The sequence below is a fragment of the Agelaius tricolor genome, unplaced genomic scaffold, assembly GCF_023055355.1.
Source record: "Agelaius tricolor isolate 1412-34295 unplaced genomic scaffold, bAgeTri1.0.p SCAF_61, whole genome shotgun sequence".
Taxonomy (NCBI): Eukaryota; Metazoa; Chordata; class Aves; order Passeriformes; family Icteridae; genus Agelaius; species Agelaius tricolor.
In genome coordinates this window covers 360,327-380,826 of record NW_027269321.1, presented here as the reverse complement: position 1 = coordinate 380,826, position 20,500 = coordinate 360,327, and the positions used below count along the sequence as shown (strand labels likewise).

At 48.6% G+C, this 20,500-nt stretch overlaps 4 protein-coding genes across 9 annotated transcripts in view; 1 reads left to right on the top strand and 3 right to left on the bottom strand.

Annotated features, from left to right (window-relative positions):
- Positions 1–20,500, bottom strand: part of LOC139605206 (zinc finger protein 551-like) — a 390,584-nt gene that overhangs the window by 190,875 nt on the left and 179,209 nt on the right.
- LOC139605196 (zinc finger protein 23-like) overlaps positions 1–20,500 on the bottom strand; it is a 554,146-nt gene that overhangs the window by 426,653 nt on the left and 106,993 nt on the right. The window lies entirely within an intron of this gene.
- The window catches only part of LOC139605197 (zinc finger protein 3-like), an 80,061-nt gene that overhangs the window by 4,168 nt on the left and 55,393 nt on the right, over positions 1–20,500 (top strand). For 3 of the 6 annotated variants that reach the window (XM_071456538.1, XM_071456541.1, XM_071456536.1), the window contains one exon: positions 173–1,486. The exons of 1 other annotated variant lie outside the window; for it this stretch is intronic. In XM_071456538.1, coding sequence (XP_071312639.1) covers positions 173–1,006 — 834 coding nt within the window. In that variant the 3' untranslated portion in view covers positions 1,007–1,486. Of the gene's footprint in view, positions 1–167; positions 1,487–20,500 lie in introns of those variants that run through there. 2 more of the 6 variants (XM_071456542.1, XM_071456540.1) reach the window with 1 other exon arrangement.
- LOC139605220 (zinc finger protein 239-like) overlaps positions 1–20,500 on the bottom strand; it is a 135,122-nt gene that overhangs the window by 78,181 nt on the left and 36,441 nt on the right. The window lies entirely within an intron of this gene.

Genomic DNA, 20,500 nt, shown 5'->3' with positions numbered 1-20,500 from the left:
AGAATGAGGGGAGAAGGGAGCCCGGGAGCCCAAAGAGCCCCGGCATCCCGAAATGGGGAGAGCCAAGAGGGGGCAGTGCGTCCCCAGAGACGGCCTGGGGGGATCTCGTTGGCCTTGCCTGTGGCACGGAGGCAAATCCCATGCTGTCCTTGTCCTTCCTCGCCCAGGGCAGGAGCTGAGCATGGAGAGCAGGGAGGACAAATGCCCGCGGCAGAACCTGGTGGCAGAGGCCGTTTTGAGCAGCTCCACGGCGCAGGAAGCCAACGGGGAGGAAAAGGCCCGGAGATGCCGCAGGAGGAGGGGCTGCAAACGCAGATGGCGGGGATGTGAGGGGGAAAGAGGCAGCCTGGGCCGGGAAGGCGGCCGGAGATGGAGCCAGAGCTCAGAGCTGGTGCTCCATGAGCAGCTCCATGATGGGGAGAAGCCCCACACGTGCGTGGAGTGTGGGAAGAGCTTCAGGTGGAACTGCCACCTGATCGTGCACCAGAGGATCCACACTGGGGAACGGCCCTACGAGTGTGGGGAGTGTGGGAAGAGCTTCAGCTGCAGCTCCAGCCTGATCAGGCACCAGAGGACCCACACGGGGGAGAGGCCCTATGAGTGCTCCAAGTGTGGGAAGAGGTTTCAGACCAGCTCTGATCTTCTCCTGCACTATCAGAGTCACACAGAGGAGAGGCCCTTCCAATGCCCCGACTGTGGGAAGGGATTCAAGCGTAACTCCGCCCTCATCACCCATCGGCGCATCCACACAGGGGAGAGGCCCTACGAGTGTGATAAATGCAGGAAGAGGTTTCTGACCAGCTCCCATCTCCTCCAGCCCTATCAGATTCACAGAGAGGAGAGGCCATTCCAATGCCCCGACTGTGGGAAGGGATTCAGGCACAACTGCACCCTCGTCGCCCACCGGCGCATCCACACTGGGGAGAGGCCCTACGAGTGTCCCCAGTGTGGGAAGAGCTTCTCCTGCAGCTCTAACTTGACCAAACACCAACGGAGGCACCGGTAAGGGAAGCCCTGCGAGTGCCCCGAGTGCGGGAAGAGCTTCGTGCGCTGCTGCAGCTCCATCCCCCACTGGAGGAGGCACTTTGGGCACAGCCCTGGTCACTCACATTCCCTGTGATCCATGTTGGGGACACTCCTGGCTGCTTCTCCTTTGGTTTGGCCTGAATTTTTTTCTCTTCTCCATCTCTCTGTCCTCCAAAAGTCCATTGGGATGGAACAGTCACCTCAAAACCACTCTAATTCCACTGAAAATAACTGAATTTTAACCCAAAAAGGGCTCAATTCCACCTCAGATTGCTTGTTCCTTCCTCAAAAAACTCAATCCCATGCCAAACTCACTCCATTCCACAACTGTCAAGTTGAGATGGAGTTGGAAGGAGATTGGGAGAAGTGGGATCTCAATTTGGAGCAGTGGGATGGGGATTGTGTGGGGCTGGGTGTGTGGGATGTATTTGATAGCAAATAAAACTTTCAGAGTTACTGATTTCTGTCCCGTTCATTTTCAGTCAGTTCTGTTTGCAGAGTGCCACCTTCTCAGCTGATTCAATTCCTATAAAAATCCCATTTTTTAAATCATCTAACCCAAACAATCCAAAAACCAATATCAAAATAAAACCACCTGCACACAATTAATGTTTTAAAAATAATTTTAATTTTTCAAGAGTACTTAAGGATGTTATTAAAGTTTAATTGTTTGGTTGAAATGTCTGAGAAATTGTACTGGTGTTTGGTTTTGTGTTTAGTATATTTGTAATATGAATTGTTTAACTAAGAGGTGTTAGATTACATGTTAATTTCTTTACATATTTTTTATCTAAAGTACATTAGTCATCGAGTTAAAATTTTCTAAAGGTATTTCTTGATATATAATTTGTTTATTTATATGCATTGGTAATATTATAGTAATAGTTATTGTTGGTTTGAGTTGAATCATTGTTGGAGTTGAATCATTGGAAAGAAGAGTTGAGATTTTTATATTTTATTTTTATTATAATTTATTTAATTTCAATTATTATTTCTTTGTTTATAATTTTATTGCAATTTGTTGAGGGGATAGGAAGGAAGTTCAAGGGCAGGAACATTTTTTCCTTGCTGGGAACTGGAATTCCAGACCCAGGGAGTGTGTGCAGGACCCCACAGACTGGGATCAAATATGGGCTGGGATCAAATACGGACTGGGATCAAATACGGGCTGGGATCAAATATGGGCTGGGATCACATGGATGGGGATCGTGTGGATCAGAACCCTCCAGACCAGGATAGCCTGGAGTGGGATCAAATATGGACTGGGACTGTATGGACTGGGATCCCAGGGACTGGGACCATATGGATCAGGACCACACAGACTGGGATCAAATATGGGCTGGGACTGTTTTTTAAAGTAACTTTGTTATATAGTTTTTATTTCTGTTGTTAATTAGGCTCAGTGAAATAGCTGCTTGTGTTAAACTGCCTGCTTGGATGGGGTAACATCCAATGCACCCAGGATGAGGACACCTGTACAGATCTGCCAACTATCAGCACTCCCCGTCTGAAGGCAGAGTGCACCAAGGCCCAAAACCTGGAGGTGATAAAGAGAAGGAGCCAAAACCACAGCCAAGGAATCTGCATGCTCTAAAAAGGCAGATCCAGGGCAGAGCCATGCTAAACAGTTCTTGGAAGATGTAAACTGGGTGCATCTTGGCACTCAGCCAGGAGCACCCTGTTACCTTCAGGGATCCCCTGAAATACCTTTCCCCTTACATCAGCCTGGTGCATATTCATAGAGCCTCATGCACAGCAGCTGGGAAGGGTTTAACACTTTACTGGGTATATTAGCGTTCAGAAACACATAATCACCAGAATGATTATATGCAGGTGCTTTTATTGAAGAGCTCTGGGATTCAGGGGTACCAACCCAAATCTGACTCCGACATGGGTTTGGGATGAACATGTTTTTATATTCTATCCTTATATAACTTTCATGTTAATGACTGAACTTCAATTGTTCTATTGTATACATAGATTTCAGCCAAGCATGGGCTCCTCGTGGCCCCCCTCAAACTTCTAACATAGTTCCTCATGATTCTTCTTATGATTAAACAATAATTATATTTAATTACTAAACAATCATCACATCTAACAATTATATCATTTATCATGTTCTGCTTACGCAGGTGCAATTTCACATGATCTGGCAAGCACAAAGCCTAACATTTTCAGAGTCTATTTTTGACATTTTTCCAGGGCCCCACTATCATTCTCCCCCCTTTGAAAGCATTTTCACTTCTCTATAGGTGTAAATGTTTTCACTTGATACAGTCCTTTATTTCTCAATTTATTCTTGACGTTCTTCAAGTCCATGGTTGATGTAAACGTTGTCGTGGATGCTGTCACGAACTGGAGAACCAGAAGATGGTGGGCGTGGATCTCGTGTCAGAGCCTTTATTATCTTCTGGTTCCAGGACGTTTTCTTCTGTATCTCTCCTTTCAAGATGCTGTGAACTAACCAAATTGCTAAGAATACAATTAGTAAGATTATCACACTCTCAATGATAGATTTAATCCATGAACTCACATTCCACCCTAGCCCTTTAAAGATTTTGCCTAGCCAGGTCGTAGTCAAATCCTTTTGCTCTTCTTGTGCTTCATGCTCTCTTTGTTTCAACTGATTGATGTCATATTCTACATCTGCAGTTACATTTGGGATGTGAACGCAGCAATGACCAACCCGTCCCTTTAAAAATCCACATACTCCATGCTCTTTCAGGAGTAACAAATCTAAGGCTAATCGATTTTGTAAAGTCATTTTTGTGGTGCCTTGTAATTGTACATTTAATTCTTTAAATCCTTCCCGGGTGACTCTTGCCAGTCTATCCACCTGACCTGTAAGTTTGTACAGCATCTTCTACTCTGATAGTTTGCTGTAGGACCAAGCAAAGACTCTCGGGCCCACCCAAATTTCACTCCACCAGAGGGTTCTTGCCAAGTGTCATCTGGATTTTCATTGTCTAGAACTTCTTGTCTTGTTCTTATCTGCACAAGTTCATGTTTTCCGTTAAATGGGGACTTTTTCCAAATTGGACATGAGGTTGGGAGGCCTAAAGTAATTTCCTTTACTTTCCCCTCTACAGGCAGATGTGTTGTCCAGGTGCCATCGCTTGCTGCCCATACAAATTGTCCTGGACCTCGGACTGTACTCCTGGTACATCCTACAGCTGCTTTATAATTCACTCTGCCTTGTTTATGTTTGATCCCTCTGCAAGCACAGCCAGTTTGTAGGGCTATTGCCAGGGGTGGCATCTGCTTTATCTCTGCATCAGCAGAAGTGCAGTCATAAGTTTTATTACATGCCCACCAACTTACTTTGTCTGCCCTCGTTCTGCTGCTGGTGGCAGTGTTTGTTACTGCTGGATCTGTTTCATTCTCGGAGCCTTCCCACTTAATGCACCAAGGGGTGTTTGCCATACATTGGAATCTTTGAAGGATACTCACAGACCACGCACTGTCCCAAGGCTGTCTGACCTTTCTGATCCTTGGCCTCACACTTCCATACCAGAGTGGTTTCTGTAACATTTTCTGTAATCTGTTTATAGTGTGGCAAATAGCATTGCCATTGTGTGATGCCTCCTGATTCTCCCATAGGGGTTCCTAGTGTGCCAGCACTTAGAATACAGTCTTTCTGGCCCATGGGTCTCATCCATGTTCCTATTTTCTCCCAAGTTTCCTTGATTACTTGCCTCGACTCGGGTACCTGTTTGCATGCAATTGTTTTGTTCTTTTGTATTTCAGGTAGTTTTGATGTTGTGATTCCCCAATTTACTGGGTCTCCTGCTGCCCTTTGGTATTGGTATACAGGCAGTTATTCTACAGGTGTTTTGCATTTTGGCAAAGTCTTTGACTAATCCAATCATTACATTCTCAGCCCAAACTGCATTAGAAACCTTTATCACCTGTGTTTCTGCTTGTACCTCTCTCTTCATTCTAGAATGAAAAGTGTTTAGTTGATCTTTTTGCATTCCACATCCCAAAGACATTAATGACCATACCATTGGCACAATTACTGATAGCATTCTCAAAGTAATTAAACACATCTTATCTGCAGCCTTGTTGGTTCCACAGTTTACACAGTCCGTGATCCAGGATGGATTTTCTTCACTCGGGTATAGTGAATCCAGGGGTCCACGCCGGCTACTTTGGCTGCTGTAAAGGTGGTCAGCAGTACCTGGTGGGGCCCACTCCACTTTTCTTTCAGCGGTTCTTCGTTCCAGTTCTTGATGTACACCTCGTCTCCTGGATGTATGTTATGAACTGGGCTCTCGAGAGTCAGCGGTCTATTCCACACGAGGATGCTCCGGAGCCGAGCTAAAGTTTTCCCGAGAGACAGAACATAATTATACACTTCCTGCTTTCCTGTGACGTGCACATTAGGGTTAGGCTCAGGAGATTCATATGGTTTCCCATGCAATATCTCATAAGGACTGACTGACATCCCACTCCTAGGCTTTATCCGAATCCTCAACAGTGCTATTGGCAAAGCCTGGGGCCACTGCAATTTGGCTTCTTGGCATATTTTACTGATTTGCCTCTTTAGTGTCTGATTCATCCTCTCTACCTGTCCACTCGACTGGGGTCTCCATGGTGTGTGGAGGTCCCAAGTTATCCCCAGCAATCTACTTACCTCTCTTACTACTGTAGCTATGAAATGGGGCCCCCTATCTGATGATACCCTAGGGGCACCCCGAACCTGGGAATAATCTCCTGTAGTAACCACTTTACTGTTTCCTTTGCTTGGTTGGTGTGACAGGGAAGGGCTTCTGGCCACCCAGAGAATGTGTCAACCCCCACTAACAGGTATTTGTATCCTCGAGTTCTTGGCAAGTCTACAAAATCTACCTGCCAATAGTCTCCAGGCTCTATTCCTATCCGAATTCTTCCTAGCTGTGTTTGTCATCTAGCCACTGGGTTGTTTTTCAAGCAGATATCGCACTTTGACAACACTGATTTTGCCATTGTTAACATCCGTACCGAAATTAAACTCTGCTTTAGCAATTGTACCAATGCCTCTGCTCCCCAGTGACATTCGTTATGTTTAATTTGTAGAACTTCTCTCATTATCAAGGGGGTACCACTATCTGTCCTTGTGCAGTCACATACCATCCCCCTGAATTCTTTTGTGCATGTAGCAAACGTGCCAGTCTCTCATCTTCTACTGAATATTTTGGTTCTGGAGGCAAATTGAATTGGGATACATTAAGCTATAAAGGTATCAATGCCATTGTTGTTTGCACCTCTCGAGCAACCTGTTGGGCTGCCCAGTCTGCCTTTCAATTTCCCTCACAGATTTTGGAGTTTCCTGATTGCTGTGCTTTGCAGTGTATGATTGCCACTTGTTCAGGTTTTTGTACTGCTTTTATCAATTGCAGGACTGCATCCTGATGTTTAATGTGCATACCCTGAGAAGGACAATAGTCCTCTTTCTTTCCACAGTGCTCCGTGTACATGCACCACTCCAAAAGCATATTTTGAGTCAGTCCAGATATTTATCCTTTTCCCTTCACTTAATTCTAGGGCCCTGGTTAAAGCAACCAGTTCTGCCTTCTGGGCAGATGTATTTGGTGGTAATGCCTTTGCCTCCACTGCTGTACTGACTGTTGTTACCGCATACCCAGCGTATCTGGTTCCGTTTTCCACGAAGTTGCTCCCATCTGTAAACAGCTCCCACTCTGGCTGCTCTAGTGGGACGTCTTTCAGGTCTTCTCTTGCTGAGTAGGTGTACTCTATTACCTCCACACAGTCATGCTCTAATGGGCCTTCTTCAGTTGTGGTACCTAGGAACAAAGCTGGATTCAAAAGGTTAGTTGTTTTTAATGTGACATCATCCTGCTCAGTCAGGACTACCTGGAATTTCATCATCCTGCTTGGGGATAGCCAATGGCCCCCCTTCTGCTCTAAGACAGAGGTTACCATGTGTGGTACATTGACATCTATGTGCCTTCCCATCGTGAGCTTCCTGGCTTCTTGTATCAGCATCACAGTGGCTGCGACTGCCCGCAGACATGGAGGCCACCCGGCACTTATGCTGTCAAGTTGTTTGGAAAAGTAGCCCAGCGGCCTTTTCCAGCTTCCCAGACCTTGGGTCAGGACTCCTAGTGCTAGGCGCAGCCTTTCATGGACAAACAGCTGAAAATCTTTAGACAGATCAGGTAAGCCTAATGCTGGAGCAGTTGTCAGTGCTTCCTTTAATTTTAGGAAGGCTTCTTTCTGTGGCTTGCCCCAGGTGAATGGCTGCATCTTCTGAGCTTCACACAGGGGTTTCACAATCAGTCCACAGTCCATGATCCACAGGCGACACCATCCTGCCATCCCGAGGAAGACTCGCAGCTCATGTAGGTTCTGGGGCTCTGGAATAGCACAAATAGCTTGGATACGGTTAGTGCCTAGTTTTCGTTGCCCTTGTGAAATTTCACATCCCAGGTAGATCACAGTCTGTTGGGCAATTTGTGCCTTTCCTCTGGATATTTATAACCTCCCATTCCCAGTAAATTTAAAATCTCAATGGTTACCTTTATACAGGTTGCTTTTCTTCTGTAGCTATTAGTATATCATCAACATACTGCAACAACAGGTATTGGTCTCTTGGTACTTGCCCACTCTCGGTCCAAATCTCCAGCTCCTTTGCCAGTTGGTTTCCAAATAGGGTCGGCGAGTTCTTATATCGTGTCCAGGTGAGTTGGGTCTTTCTCCCATTCCCTGGGTTTTCCCACTCACAGGCAAACAGTTTCCTACTTTCTTTGTCAAGGGGGGATGCAGAAAAAGGCATCTTTTAAATCAATTTCAGTAAACCACTTATATATCTCCTTTACGGATGTTAGCAATGTGTAAGGATTTGTTACCACTGGAGAAATGTCCTTTGTTATTTTATTTATTGCTCCCAAATCCTGCACTAATCTATATTCACCATCTGGCTTCTTTATTTGGAATATTGGTGTATTAAATTCTGGTTCACATTCTTCTAAAATTCGGTATTTCAAGAATTTCTCAATAATCTTTACTTATTCCTTGCCGTGCTTCTGGTGTTATGGAATAGTGTTTGACTTGTACAGCCCTCGCCCCTTCTTTTAACTCTACATGCACTGGTTGTGCCAATTTAGATTTCCCTGGTATATCTGTCTCCCATACAGAGGGAATCACTGCATCTCCTACCTCCCTACGGGTAGAGGGAACAGGTTTTTCTTTGATCATTAAAATCTGTCCCGTCTTTGATTCAGGTATTTTCATTATAAGCTCCCCATTTTCAAAGGTTATTACCGCATCAAGTTTCTCTAGCAAATCTCTCCCTAAAAGCGGAATTGGACACTCAGGTACGTATAGGAATTCCTGTTATAACTTTGTTCCCAAAACACAAATTTGGGGTTGCAAGAATGGCCGTTTTTCCTCTTTCCCTGTAGCGCCGACTATCGTTGTTTGCTTGTCCCCAATTTGTCCTTGCAAATCATTCAATACCGAGTGAGTAGCTCCTGTATCTATTAGAAATTTGACTTCTTTATGTCCTAATTGTTTATTTATAACAGGTTCCTTAACTTGTTCTACTGGCTCTGTGTCTAGTCAGCTGGTATACTCCCCCAAAACCATCCCCTTGGTAACCTGCTGGCACTGATTGCCCTGGTGAAACTGGTTGTTCAAGTCTGGACATTGTCTCTTCCAATGCCCCTCCCGCTTGCAATACGCACATTGATTTAGGTTTAACCCCTGCCTGACTGGTCTCCTATTTTGACTATTCCTGTTACATCCCCTGAAATTTGGGTTCCCTTTTCCTTGTATTACTGCCAACAGATTCTGCTGCTGCCTTTTACTAGCTTCTCTTTCGCGATTGTTATATACCTTCCAGGCTACCTCATGTAGCTTATTCAAATTCCTTCGTTCTTCCCCTTCTAATTTTGCAATTTTCTACGAATATCGTCCTGTGACTGGCCCAAGAATATGAGAGCGAGCTGAACCTTTGCTTGTGCTGTGTCCATTTGGAGATCTGTATATTTTCTTGCTACCTCCTTAAGCCTCTCCAAAAACGCAGTGGGAGATTCCTTCCTGTCGAACTTTGTATAGTTTAGACCAATTTATAGTTTTGGGCACAGCATTCTGAACTCCTATTTGGATCCACTCTTGATATTTCCGTAGTCTCCCCATACCGCAAAATAAATTAGGGTCCCAATTTGGATCCTCAGTTGGGAAATTCTCATCTAAATTCCCTGTTACGAATCCATTTCTGATGTTCTGTCTTACCCTTTCTTTGGCTGCCTTAAGTACCATCTGTTTCTCAGTAGAATCCATCAAAGTATCTAATATTAATATATTAGATATATTAATATATTATATATAGATATATATTAGATATATTATTATACTATATATAATTTTATATATATATAATATTATTATACATATTATTGTATGTCATCCCAGTCAGGATTTTGAGGTTTTTATAACCATTTTTAATACTCATGCCATTTTATCAGGATTTTCTCTATGAATTCTGGCTGATTGTTTCCAAATAACTAAATCTGCAGGAGAGAAAGGCACTTTTATAAATACTGGCCCTTCCACTCCTACACTTTGTCGCAAGGGGGCAATTACAGTCCGTTTTTGTCTGCCTATGTCTTTTCTATCCATAACTGGGGCAAGGTTAGACCAACTCCTGGTTCTGGGGGCTACCCCATCGTTGATTCTCTCTCTCTCCTTCCTGCCACAGTTAGGTTTTGCTCATCTTCCGAGGAAGAAGGATCAGGTGACGATGGGAGAGGAGAATAAAGAGGGAAGGGTGTACTAGACGAGACAGGTTCAGGATTAGGTGGGGTAGGAGCAGGCAGTGGGATAGGGACAGATGGAACAGGTGGGATAGGGTTAGGTTCTCTTGTTCCTATTGGAGCTACCTGTAAATCAATATCTGTCTAATTTTCCCTACTCAGGCTTTCTTTCAACGCCAAGTGTTCTAAACAACGTTCCTCACAAACCCCACACTTATTGCTTTCAGATGTTTTAACCATCATTAATCCACATTCATCCTGCCATTCTGGCTTTGCCCGTAAATAGAAAAACAAATCAACATACGGAACCTCATCCCATTTTCCTTCTTGTTTACAAAACGACATAAACTGCGAAATAGTGTTCTATTGCAGAGTCCCGTATTTTGGCCATTTTTCACCATACTCCAAGGCATATTCTGGCCACCATGTATTACAATAATCAATCAACTTAGCTTTACGTAATTCTTCCCCAAAATTATCCTGTTTCCAATGTGCTAATAAGCACCCCAAAGGAGAACTTTGCGGGATAGAGGTGTTGCTGCCCAAAATCCCTTTAAGTTTCTCCCTTCCAAATATACCACAAATTGCCGAACCCGCAACGCTCTCGCGATTGTCTTATGGAACGGCGCCTGGGCTTGTACCAGCAGGAATTCCTTTAGCCCAACCAAGCGTAGCTTTTGCTGCGTCTCATTGGCAGGCACCCAAACCAAAGTAAAAAGCACCTTACCTTTCTCCCGGGGACGTGGCGAGCGGCAGAAGCGGTCGCGGCCGATCGAGCTCCCCGAGAATCCCTCGGTGCCGGCTGGAGCGCGGTCGAGTCGCGAAACTCGCTCAGCAGCACCCGCAGGGTCCCATCCGGGGTCGCCAAAATGTTAGCGTTCAGAAACACATAATCACATCAGCGATTATATGCGGTGCTTTTTATTCAAGAGCTCTGGGAATCGGGGTAGTTTCCACCCAAATCTGATTCCGACCATACATTCGAGGTGAACGTGTTTTATACTCTATCATTACATAAATTTCATGTAATTATTAAACTTATATTGTTCAATTGTATACACAGATTTCAGCTAAACATAGCCCCCTTTAAATTTCCAACATAGTTTCTCACATAGATTCTTCTTATAGTTATATAATAATTATATTTAATTACTAAACAATCACCACATCTAACAATCATATTTTTTATCATACTGCTTAGGCAGGTGCAGTGACCTGAGAAAACACAAAGCCCAATATTTTCAATGACTATTTTTAACATTTTCCAGGGCTCCACTATCACTTTTATTTCTTGTGGGAAAAAACCCTTCATCTCAACCAGGCACTCATGGCCAAAACTGGGCAACTGCCTCTTGAATTCCCTATATCCAAGGATAGCTCCCAGACAAAAGCTGCCAGGAGTGACAAGTCTGGCTGGCCTTGGCTTCCTGAGGGCTGGCCCTCATCTGCCTCTGAAACACTGGGGCTTGGTGCTTTCCTTCCTTATGAAAAGAGCTCTTCTTCCTGTCCAGGCACCCACAGCCAAAACTGAGATTGCACCTCCAAAATGCCCAATGTCCAAGGAAAGCCCCTAGACAAAAGGTGCCAGGAGAGACAGGGCTGGCTGGCTTGGCCTGAGGGTGGCCACCTCTCATCTTCTTCCTAAACACTTGGACTTTGTGCTTTACTTTCCTATGGGCAAAAACACCCATCCTGACCATGGCCAAAACTGGGATTCCCCCTCCAAAACTCCTTACATCCAAGGATTGCTCCCAGGTGAAAGCTGCCAGGACAGACAGGTCTGGCTGCCCTTGGCTCCTGGGGGCTGCCTCTCCCCTGCTGTCCAAACACTGGGGCTGGGTGCTTTCCTTCCTATGGAAAAGAACCGTCCTTCTTATCCATGCAGAAACGGCCGAAATTGGGGTTCCACCTCCCAGATTCCCAATATCCAAGGGTTGCTTTCAGACAAAAGCTGCCAGGACAGAGAGGTCTGGCTGGCCTTGGCCTCTGATGGCCGCCTTTCATCTGCCCCTGAGACACCACCGGTGTTCTGTGCTTTCCTTCCTATGGAAAAGAACCATCCTTCTCCTCCAGTGTCCATGTCTGAAATTGGGATTCCACCTCTGAAATTCTCAATATCCAAGGGTTGCTCCCAGGCAAAATCTGCCAGTACTGTCAAGGCTGGCTGGCATTGGCCTCTGGTGGCTGTGCCTGCAACAGTGGGGCTGGGTTCTTTCCCTCCCATGGAGATCCCTGGGACACTGTGGGGACCTCATGGAACCAAGGGGATCATTGTGGCACCACAGGAGCCCATGGAACCAAGGGGATCATTGTGGCACCACTGGAGCCCAGGGAACCAAGGGGATCATTGTGGCACCACTGGAGCCCAGGGAACCAAGGGGATCATTGTGGCACCACTGGAGCCCAGGGAACCAAGGGGCCATGGTGACACAGAGGGGCTCCATGGACCCAGAGACCATTGGGGCTCTGTGGGGCCTGATGGAACCATGGAGACCATTCCAACCTTCAGAGCCTCATGTCACCAAGGGGGCATTATGACACCTCAGGGCCCCATGGAAGCAAGGGACCATTGGGACACTGTGGGACCCCATGGAACCCAGGGAACATGGAATGGCTCTGGCTGGCTTGGCCTCCCAGGGGCCACCTGACAGCTCTGGCTGGTCTTGGGATGTCAAGGGCTGCCTCTCATCAGCTCCTGGAGCACGGGGGCTCTGTGCTTTCCTTGCTATGGAAAAGAGCTGTCTGACTTTTCAGATGCCCATTGCCAAAATGGGTACTCTCCCTAAAATAATTCCATCTATGCAAGGGTATCTCACAAAACCAAACCTGCCAGCTCTGGCTGGCCTTGGCCTCTGGTGGTCACCTCACATCTGCCCCTGAAACACTGGGGCTCTGTTCCTTCATTCCTATGGAAAAGAACCAGCCTTCTTGTCCAGGGACCATGGCCAAAATTAGAATTTGGCCTCCCAAATTCTGTATATCCAAGGATTGCTCCCAGACAAAAGTAGCAAGGACAGACAGGTCAGGCTGGCCCTGTCCTCTGGTGATTTCTTTAGACTCTGAGCCGAATGTTTTCATTTGGAAACACCTTGGAGAGGGCCCAGAGATGTCCCAAGGAGGGGTTTGGAGGCCTTGGGAACATGAGCACTGTATAGGGACAAAGGAGCTCTGTGCTCAGTGGGGTGGAGACTGAGGACAGTGGAGCAGAGCCATGAGAGTGTTTAAAGAGCGATTTCAGGGATGGTGGATCCTTTTGACATAGTGGAAAACAGCCAGAGAGAGAAAGAATCAACGCCAAGGGCAGCTGGGGAGGCCCAGAGTGGCTGCAGGAGAAAGGAATTTCCCTGTCAGGGCAGGGCTGTGGTGCAGCACATCCCCAGCAGGAGCCTGGAGCAGCCCCAGGCTCTGTGTGGGGAGGCAGGGGCAGGCAGGAGGCAGAGCTGTCAGCAAAGGAAGGGCCCAGCCAGGTGGGGCAGCCGGGGGATGCCCAGAGCCTGCAGGGACAGAGGCCAGGGCAGGGACCCCGTGGGACAGCCTGGGCTGCACAGGGCACAGGGATGGGCAGCAGCTGCAAGACAGCCCTGACAGAGCCAACCTGGGCAGCGCTTTGGCCATGGCTGCTGGCCCTGGGCCTGAGCCAGGAGGGGACAAGTGACCCTTGCAGGCCTGGGGCCTCATTGCCTCCTTGTCCCTGCTCAGCAGCCTGGCAGGGGCTGCCCCACGCTCCTGCCCTTGGCATTGCCCATCCCCACATGCCAGTGCCCATCCCGGGAAGAGCCCTGAGCAAGGAGGGAGGGACAGGATCTGCCTGGCCAGGCCCTGGGACTCAGGCCTTGGCCCTTTACATTCCTGAAACAAATCCAGGTTTGCTCAGCACCAGAGACACCTTTGCCTTGTTTGTCCCCAGCTGCCATCAGTGCCTCCAGTGTTCTGCTCTCCCTGGAACCTGGGGACACTTTCTCAGTCCTGTCCCTCACAGGGATCTCTGTAAAGTACAAGAAACTTCAGTATTTCAATCTCACTCTGAGCTCTTGAGAAGTCTTTGAGCCCACTCTGAGGGACTGGGTGTGATGCAAAGAGCAGCAAAGGCCCAGAGGGTGATTAAAGTCCTTGTGCTGTGTCTGTGCTGCTGAGCTGGGCCGGGCTCCTGGCCCAGAGGCAGCTCCTGGCAAGGGCAGCAGAGCTGCAGAGAGACAGCTCTGGCCAGGAGCAGCTCCTGTGCACAGCCCAGCAGGGCTGGGGCACTGCCAGGGCCCCTCAGGGACACCAGCAGGGCACAGACAGAGCTCCCAGGGGCTCAGCACTGGCCGGGGCTGTGGGATGTCCCCGCGGGGGCTGTGTCACAGCAGCACCTCTGGGGCTGTGTCCCAGAGCCACAGAGCAGCTGGGATGGCAGCAAGGGGCTGTGGGACAGCACAGAGTGGGCTGTGGGACAGCACTGAGGGGGTTGTGACATCACAGAGCTAGCTGTGACATCACAGAAGGCGGCTCTGTGACATCACAATGTGGGTTGTGACGCAGAGTCACAGAGCAGCTGTGTGATGTCACAAAGAAGGCTGTGACATCATAGGGTGACTGTGACACCACAAATGTGCTGTGTGACATCACATAGCAGCTGAATGACATCATATGGAGGTTGTGTGACCTAACAGAGTGATTGTGTGACATCACAGGGGCAGTGTGACATCACAGGGACAGTGTGACATCACGGGGGCTGTGTGACATCACGGGGGCTGTGTGACATCACAGAGATTGTGTGACATCACATAGGGCTGTGTGACATCACAGGGGCTGTGTGACATCACATGGGGCTGTGTGACATCACAGGGGCTGTGTGACATCACAGGGGCTGTGTGAGGTCCCTGTGGAGGTCACTCTGCCCCGGCCCCCTCACAGCTCCCCCCAGAGCAGTCCAACCCTGCTCGTGCACAGCAGGGTCCCCTGTCCCCCCGGGTCCCCCCGGCCCGGCCCCGCAGCCTCCCCCAGAGGATGTTCCACAAGATCGACCCCAGAGCCTGACACGGGGACGGGGGCCGGGGCCCTGGGGGTGGCACAGGGGGACAGGGACCCCCTGGCAGCGTCCCCGTGTCCCCCAGGGCCAGAGCCTGGGCCAGGGCTCCTTCACCCTGTTATAGATAAATATCATAATATTGGCTTTTTGCAAATATTAAAATGGATTTTATCTGTGTGGTGTTAAAGTAACTTTGTTCTAAAGATATAGTTTTTATTTCTGTTGTTAATTGAGCTTAGACATAGTAGTGAAATAGCTAATAGGAGTGTGCTTGTGTTAAACTGCCTGCTTGGGTGGGATAACATCCAATGCACACCGGATGAGGACACCTGTACAGATCTGCCAACTATCAGCACTCCCTGTCTGAAGGCAGAGTGCACCAAGGCCCAAAACCTGGAGGTGATAAAGAGAAGGAGCCAAAACCACAGCCAAGAAACACACATGCTCTGAAAAGGCAGACCCAAGGAGGGGCCATGTAAAATCATTCCTGGAATATGTAAAGTAGTTTATGGATATGCATGAGGCTCTATGAATATGCACCAGGCTGATGTAAGGGGAAAGGTATTTCAGGGGATCCCCGAAGGTAACAGGGTGCTCCTGGCTGAGTGCCAAGAGGCACCCGGCCGTAATAACCTTTGCTCCATGGTCCTGGTCTCCCATTGTCCTTTATTAAACTTTCTACATTTTCACAGGAGAGTGAACGTGTTTTTCACAAATGGAATCTCAAGGAAACAAGGGTCAGTTGTTAAGCCAAGGCTCTGCTTTGACCAAGTGGGGCCTCATGGGACACAGGTGCCACTGGGACATTGCCAGGTCTGGTAGGAACAAGGCTCCATTATTGCACAGTGTTACAGATGAGTAATGTCATAGTTGGGTCTCACAGTGAGGAGATAGATCCTATGTGTGTGTTAAGATGTGTAGTGATGTTATTGTCATCTGTTCCCCATAGTCCTCTTCCCCTGCCCTTGTAATGGCCTTGGTGGTTGGGGCATTTGGGGAGGGCAGGTTTGTCACTGGAAGGCAGGCACGGCAACACCTGCTCTCCAGTCAGGTTGCAAGAAAGCATTCTCCACCAATGGACGGCCACAAAGAGTTACCTGACAGACTTTGGGTGGGGCTAGGATTACCTGGTGCAACACCAAAAGTCTAAAAAAAGGAGCAGCCAATTTGTGAAGGAGCCATGTGGCTGATAGGCACGGGGTGGGGAAGGGCTCCCAGTGCTGTGATTTCTCCTGTTTCAGTCCTTTGTTGTCATTTTTTTCAAGGTTGAATCAACCTTAAAATTTTAAAAGTAGCGGTCATTTCTCACAGACAGCAAGGCCTCAGGGCGCCCAGGAGAGCGGCGTGACAATGACACCTTGGGGAACCAAGTGTCACCTGCCAACACAACGGGGCCTCATGGAAGCCAGGGGCCACTTGGATATTGCCAGGGCAGGTGGAACTCAGTGTCCATTGTGACACAGCACAGCCTCGTGGAACTCAGCAGAGCATTGGGACAGCCTGGAATCTCATGGAGCCAAGGCTCTGCTTTGGCAAAGTGGGGCCCACAGGACACAGGTGCCACTGGGACATTGCCAGCTCTTGCGGAACCCAGTGTCCACTGTGACACAGCAGAACCTCATGGAAACATGGGGGCCACTGTGACGCAATGGAATCCCATGGAAGCAAGTGTCAGTTGTGAACGCAGCAGGGCCTCACAGAACCCAGGGGCAACGGGGACCGTGCTGTGGCTCGTGGGAGCAAGGGGCCATTGTGACCCAGCGGGGCCTCCTGGAACCCAGGAGAACATTGTGGGCCCATGGATCCTCATAGAAGCACGGCCCCATTGTGACAAAGTGCAGCATCACAATGGTCTCCTGGGTTCCATGAGTCCTCGCTGTGTTTAGAATTGACACTTGGTTCCCCAAGATTCCATGGCTCCATCCCTCTGCTCTCCTGTGATTTGAGGCTGTGCTGTGTCACAATGGACACTTGCTTCCTCCAAGGCTGCAGATGTCCCAGTGGCACTGGGCTTCCATGAGGCCGCGCTTTGTCACAATGGGGCCTTGCTTCCATGAGATTCCATTGTCCCACAATGGTCTCCTGGGTGCCACAAGGCCTGCCTTTGTCACAGTGGAACCTTGCTTGCACCAGCCCTGGCAATGTCCCAGTGGCACAGGGGTTCCATGAGACCCTGCCGTGTCACAATGGGCCCTTGGTTCCATCAGGTTCCATCGTGTCCCAGGGCTCTCCTAGGTCCCATGAGGCCTTGGTCTGCCACAGTGGTGTCTTGTTCCTACCAGGCCTGACAATGTCCCAGTGGCACCTGTGTCCCATGAGGCCCCACTTGATCAAAGCAGAGCCTTGCTCCCATGAGATTCCACTGTGTCACAATGTTCTGCTTGGTTTCATGAGAACCTGATGTGTTGACAATTGATCCTTGGATCCTAGAGATTCCATTGCATCACAGCTGTGTCCTTGGTTCCAGGAGGCCCAGCTTTGTCACAACTGGACCTTGGTTCCATGAGATTCCATTGTATCACAGCACTGTCCTTGGTTCCATGAGGCCCTGCTGGGTCACAGTGGAGCCTTTGTGCCATTCGTTTCCATGGTGCCACAATGGTCTCCAGCATTCCATGAGGCCACGCAGCAAAAGAGTGGACCCTTGAATCCATGAGTTCCCATTCCATCAGGATGATCTCTTGCATTCCATGAGGCCCTGCTGTGTCACTAAGGAGCCTTTGTTCCATGTGTTCCCATTGGGACACCATGGTCTCCAGCGCTCCTTGAGGCTGAGCTGTGAAACTCTGGGCTCTTGGTTCCCTGAGATCCCACCATGGTGTCACCATGGTCTCCTGGGTGCTGTAACAATTCACACTTGGTTCCATGAGATCCAAGCACGGTGTCACCATGGTCTCCTGGGTCCTGTAACAATTCACACTTGGTTCCATGAGATCCCACCACGGTGTCACCATGGTCTCCTGGGTCCTGTAACAATTCACACTTGGTTCCATGAGATCCCACCACGGTGTCACCATGGTCTCCTGGGTCCCATGAGGCCCCTCTCTGTGTCACAGTGTTTACCTTGGTTTCCTGAGAAACTGATGTGTTGACAGCTGACCCTTGGCTCCTTGAGATTCCATTGCATCCCAGCGGTGTCCTTGGTTTCATAAAGCCCAGGTTTGTCACAAGGGAGCTGTGGTTTCAGGATATTCCATGGTGCCACAAGGGTCTCATCGCTCTCTGAGGCTGCACCGTGAAACAGTGGGCACCTGGTTCCATGAGATTCCATGGGGTAACAGTCAATTCTTTTGCTTCTTTTCTGCCAAGGTCGGGATGAAATCCCAAGACAGCATTTCTTGTTTGGACTCAGGTGTTCATTAGCTCTTGTCTCTAGAACAGTCTCACAAGCTGTGAGTTCTGCGGCACTTCGCTAACAAGGTAAAAATGGAGCCCTGTCTCTCTCTCTGCAAGGTCTTTTGAGGATAAACTGTCCAATTAAGAAATGGCAGCTAAATTATTTTTACTTTTAACCCAATAACCAATCACCCATGCCCAACATAAGGGACGAGGAGGAGGAGGAGGAGGAAGAGGAGGAGGAGGAGGAGGAGAAGGAGAAGAAGAAGAAGAAGAAGAAGAAGAAGAAGAAGAAGAAGAAGAAGAAAAAGAAGAAGAAGAAGAAGGATCAGCCTCCACCCTAAAACCTCCATCTTGCTTTATATATATTACTATATTCTAAAACCTTAAACTCCAAGTTGTCCACCATGTGATATTACACCCTTCTATTCAAACTCCACACCCATAATCCCAGCTCCATCATTCCGTTTTGGAAGCCTTCTCCACAGCCTCAAGCCAAATGCAGTGTTCTCTTGGGGGTCAGTGTCTGTCAGCTCAGAAAGTCCGAAATTCTCAGCAGCCCGGGTTCCAACAGGTAACAATGTTCTCCTGTGTTCCAGTAGGTTCCATTGGGCCCGGCTCTGTCACCATGGACACCTGGTTCTATGGGATTCCATGGGGTGACAATGTTCTCCAGTGTCACCATGGACACCTGGTTCCATGGATTCCATGGGGTTACAATGTTCTCCAGTGTCACCATGGACACCTGGTTCCATGGATTCCATGGGGTGACAATGTTCTCCAGTGTCTCCATGGACACCTGGTTCCATGGGATTCCATGGGGTGACAATGTTCTCCAGTGTCACCATGGACACCTGGTTCCATGGATTCCATGGGGTGACAATGTTCTCCAGTGTTCCATCAGGCCCGGCTCTGTCCCCATGGACACTCGGTTCCATGGGCAGTGTCCGTGTCCCAGTGGCACCTGTGTTCCATGGCACCCCTGTCTGACCAGGGACAGTTTGTCCCAGGACATTCCATGGAGTCCCAGCAGTCACTTGGGTTCCATGCAGGTGCCTGGGCAGCGGGAGCTCAGCCCAAATATCCTGGGGGTCCCTGGGCTGGTGTTTGTTGGGGGGAACCTTTGGATCTTGCAGGGCTCCAAAGCTGAGCCGTGGATGCCCCTTGGGACAGAGTGGAGCATCATGGAAGCCAGGAGAGCCTGATGGAGCCAGGAGACCCTGATGGAGACCAGGAGAGCCTGATGGAAGCCAGGAGAGCCTGATGGAGCCAGGAGAGCCTGATGGAAGCCAGGAGACCCTGATGGAAGCCAGGAGACCCTGATGGAGCCAGGAGAGCCTCATGGAAGCCAGGAGACTCTGATGGAAGCCAGGAGACCCTGATGGAGCCAGGAGAGCCTGATGGAGCTAAGGCTGCAGCGGGACCCAGAGGGACCTCACGGGAGCCAGGAGAGCGTTGTGAGGCTGTGGAACAATGTGGCACCGAGGTTTCACTGGGGCTTGGCAGAAGCTCCTGGAGACAAGGAAGCGCTGGGAGCCTCCGGAATCAGCGTCTGCAGGAGGATTTTCTGCTCCCTCCTGGGATGCTGGTGGACAATAAAGCCTGAGGCAGCCTCCCAAGGGTCCGGCTGTGCCACCAGCGGGGGCCACATCTGGGGGGACGCCCGGCCAGCCCTGGCCCTGCTGCTCCTCCTGGCCGGGCCTGGAGCTGCTGGGAGCCCGGGCTGGGGGAATCCTCAGGGCTGTGCAAGGAAAGGTTCAGCACAAGCAGCCCTGGAGCGAGATGTGCAGTGTGAAACACGCCAATCACTTGTTTTTAAAATTGTAAAAGTTCCATAGTAATAAAATGGTTATAAAAATAGCAATACAATTAGAGTAATAATAATTTGGACAATTTGAATTAGGACAATATGAGACAATAGAGAAAAAGGGTTATGGAGGTCCGGGTACCTTTTTCTGGGCACCACGAGCCCGAAAAGGGACACCCGTTAACAAAGGATTAACCCTTAAAAACAACAGCCCATTGCATATTCATACACTTCATCCATGATGCATAAATTCCATTCAAACACAGGATTCTGTCTGGGCAGTGCCACCTTCTTCCTCTGAATCCTAACAGCGCCTTCGAGGTGGGAAGAAATTCATTTCTTCTGATAAGAGGGCAATAAATTCTTTTTCTCAGAAAGATTTAGGTGTCCTGTGGCTGCTATCTCACTGCAAGTCCTTTAATTAAAACAAGAATCCTACATAGCATCGTTTCTATTTTAACAATTTTTATAACCTAAAACTATATTTAACACAGTACTTAAGAGAATTAATACAGCATTACTTTCTAACAGCAGACATATAATATTCATTTTAATATTTGC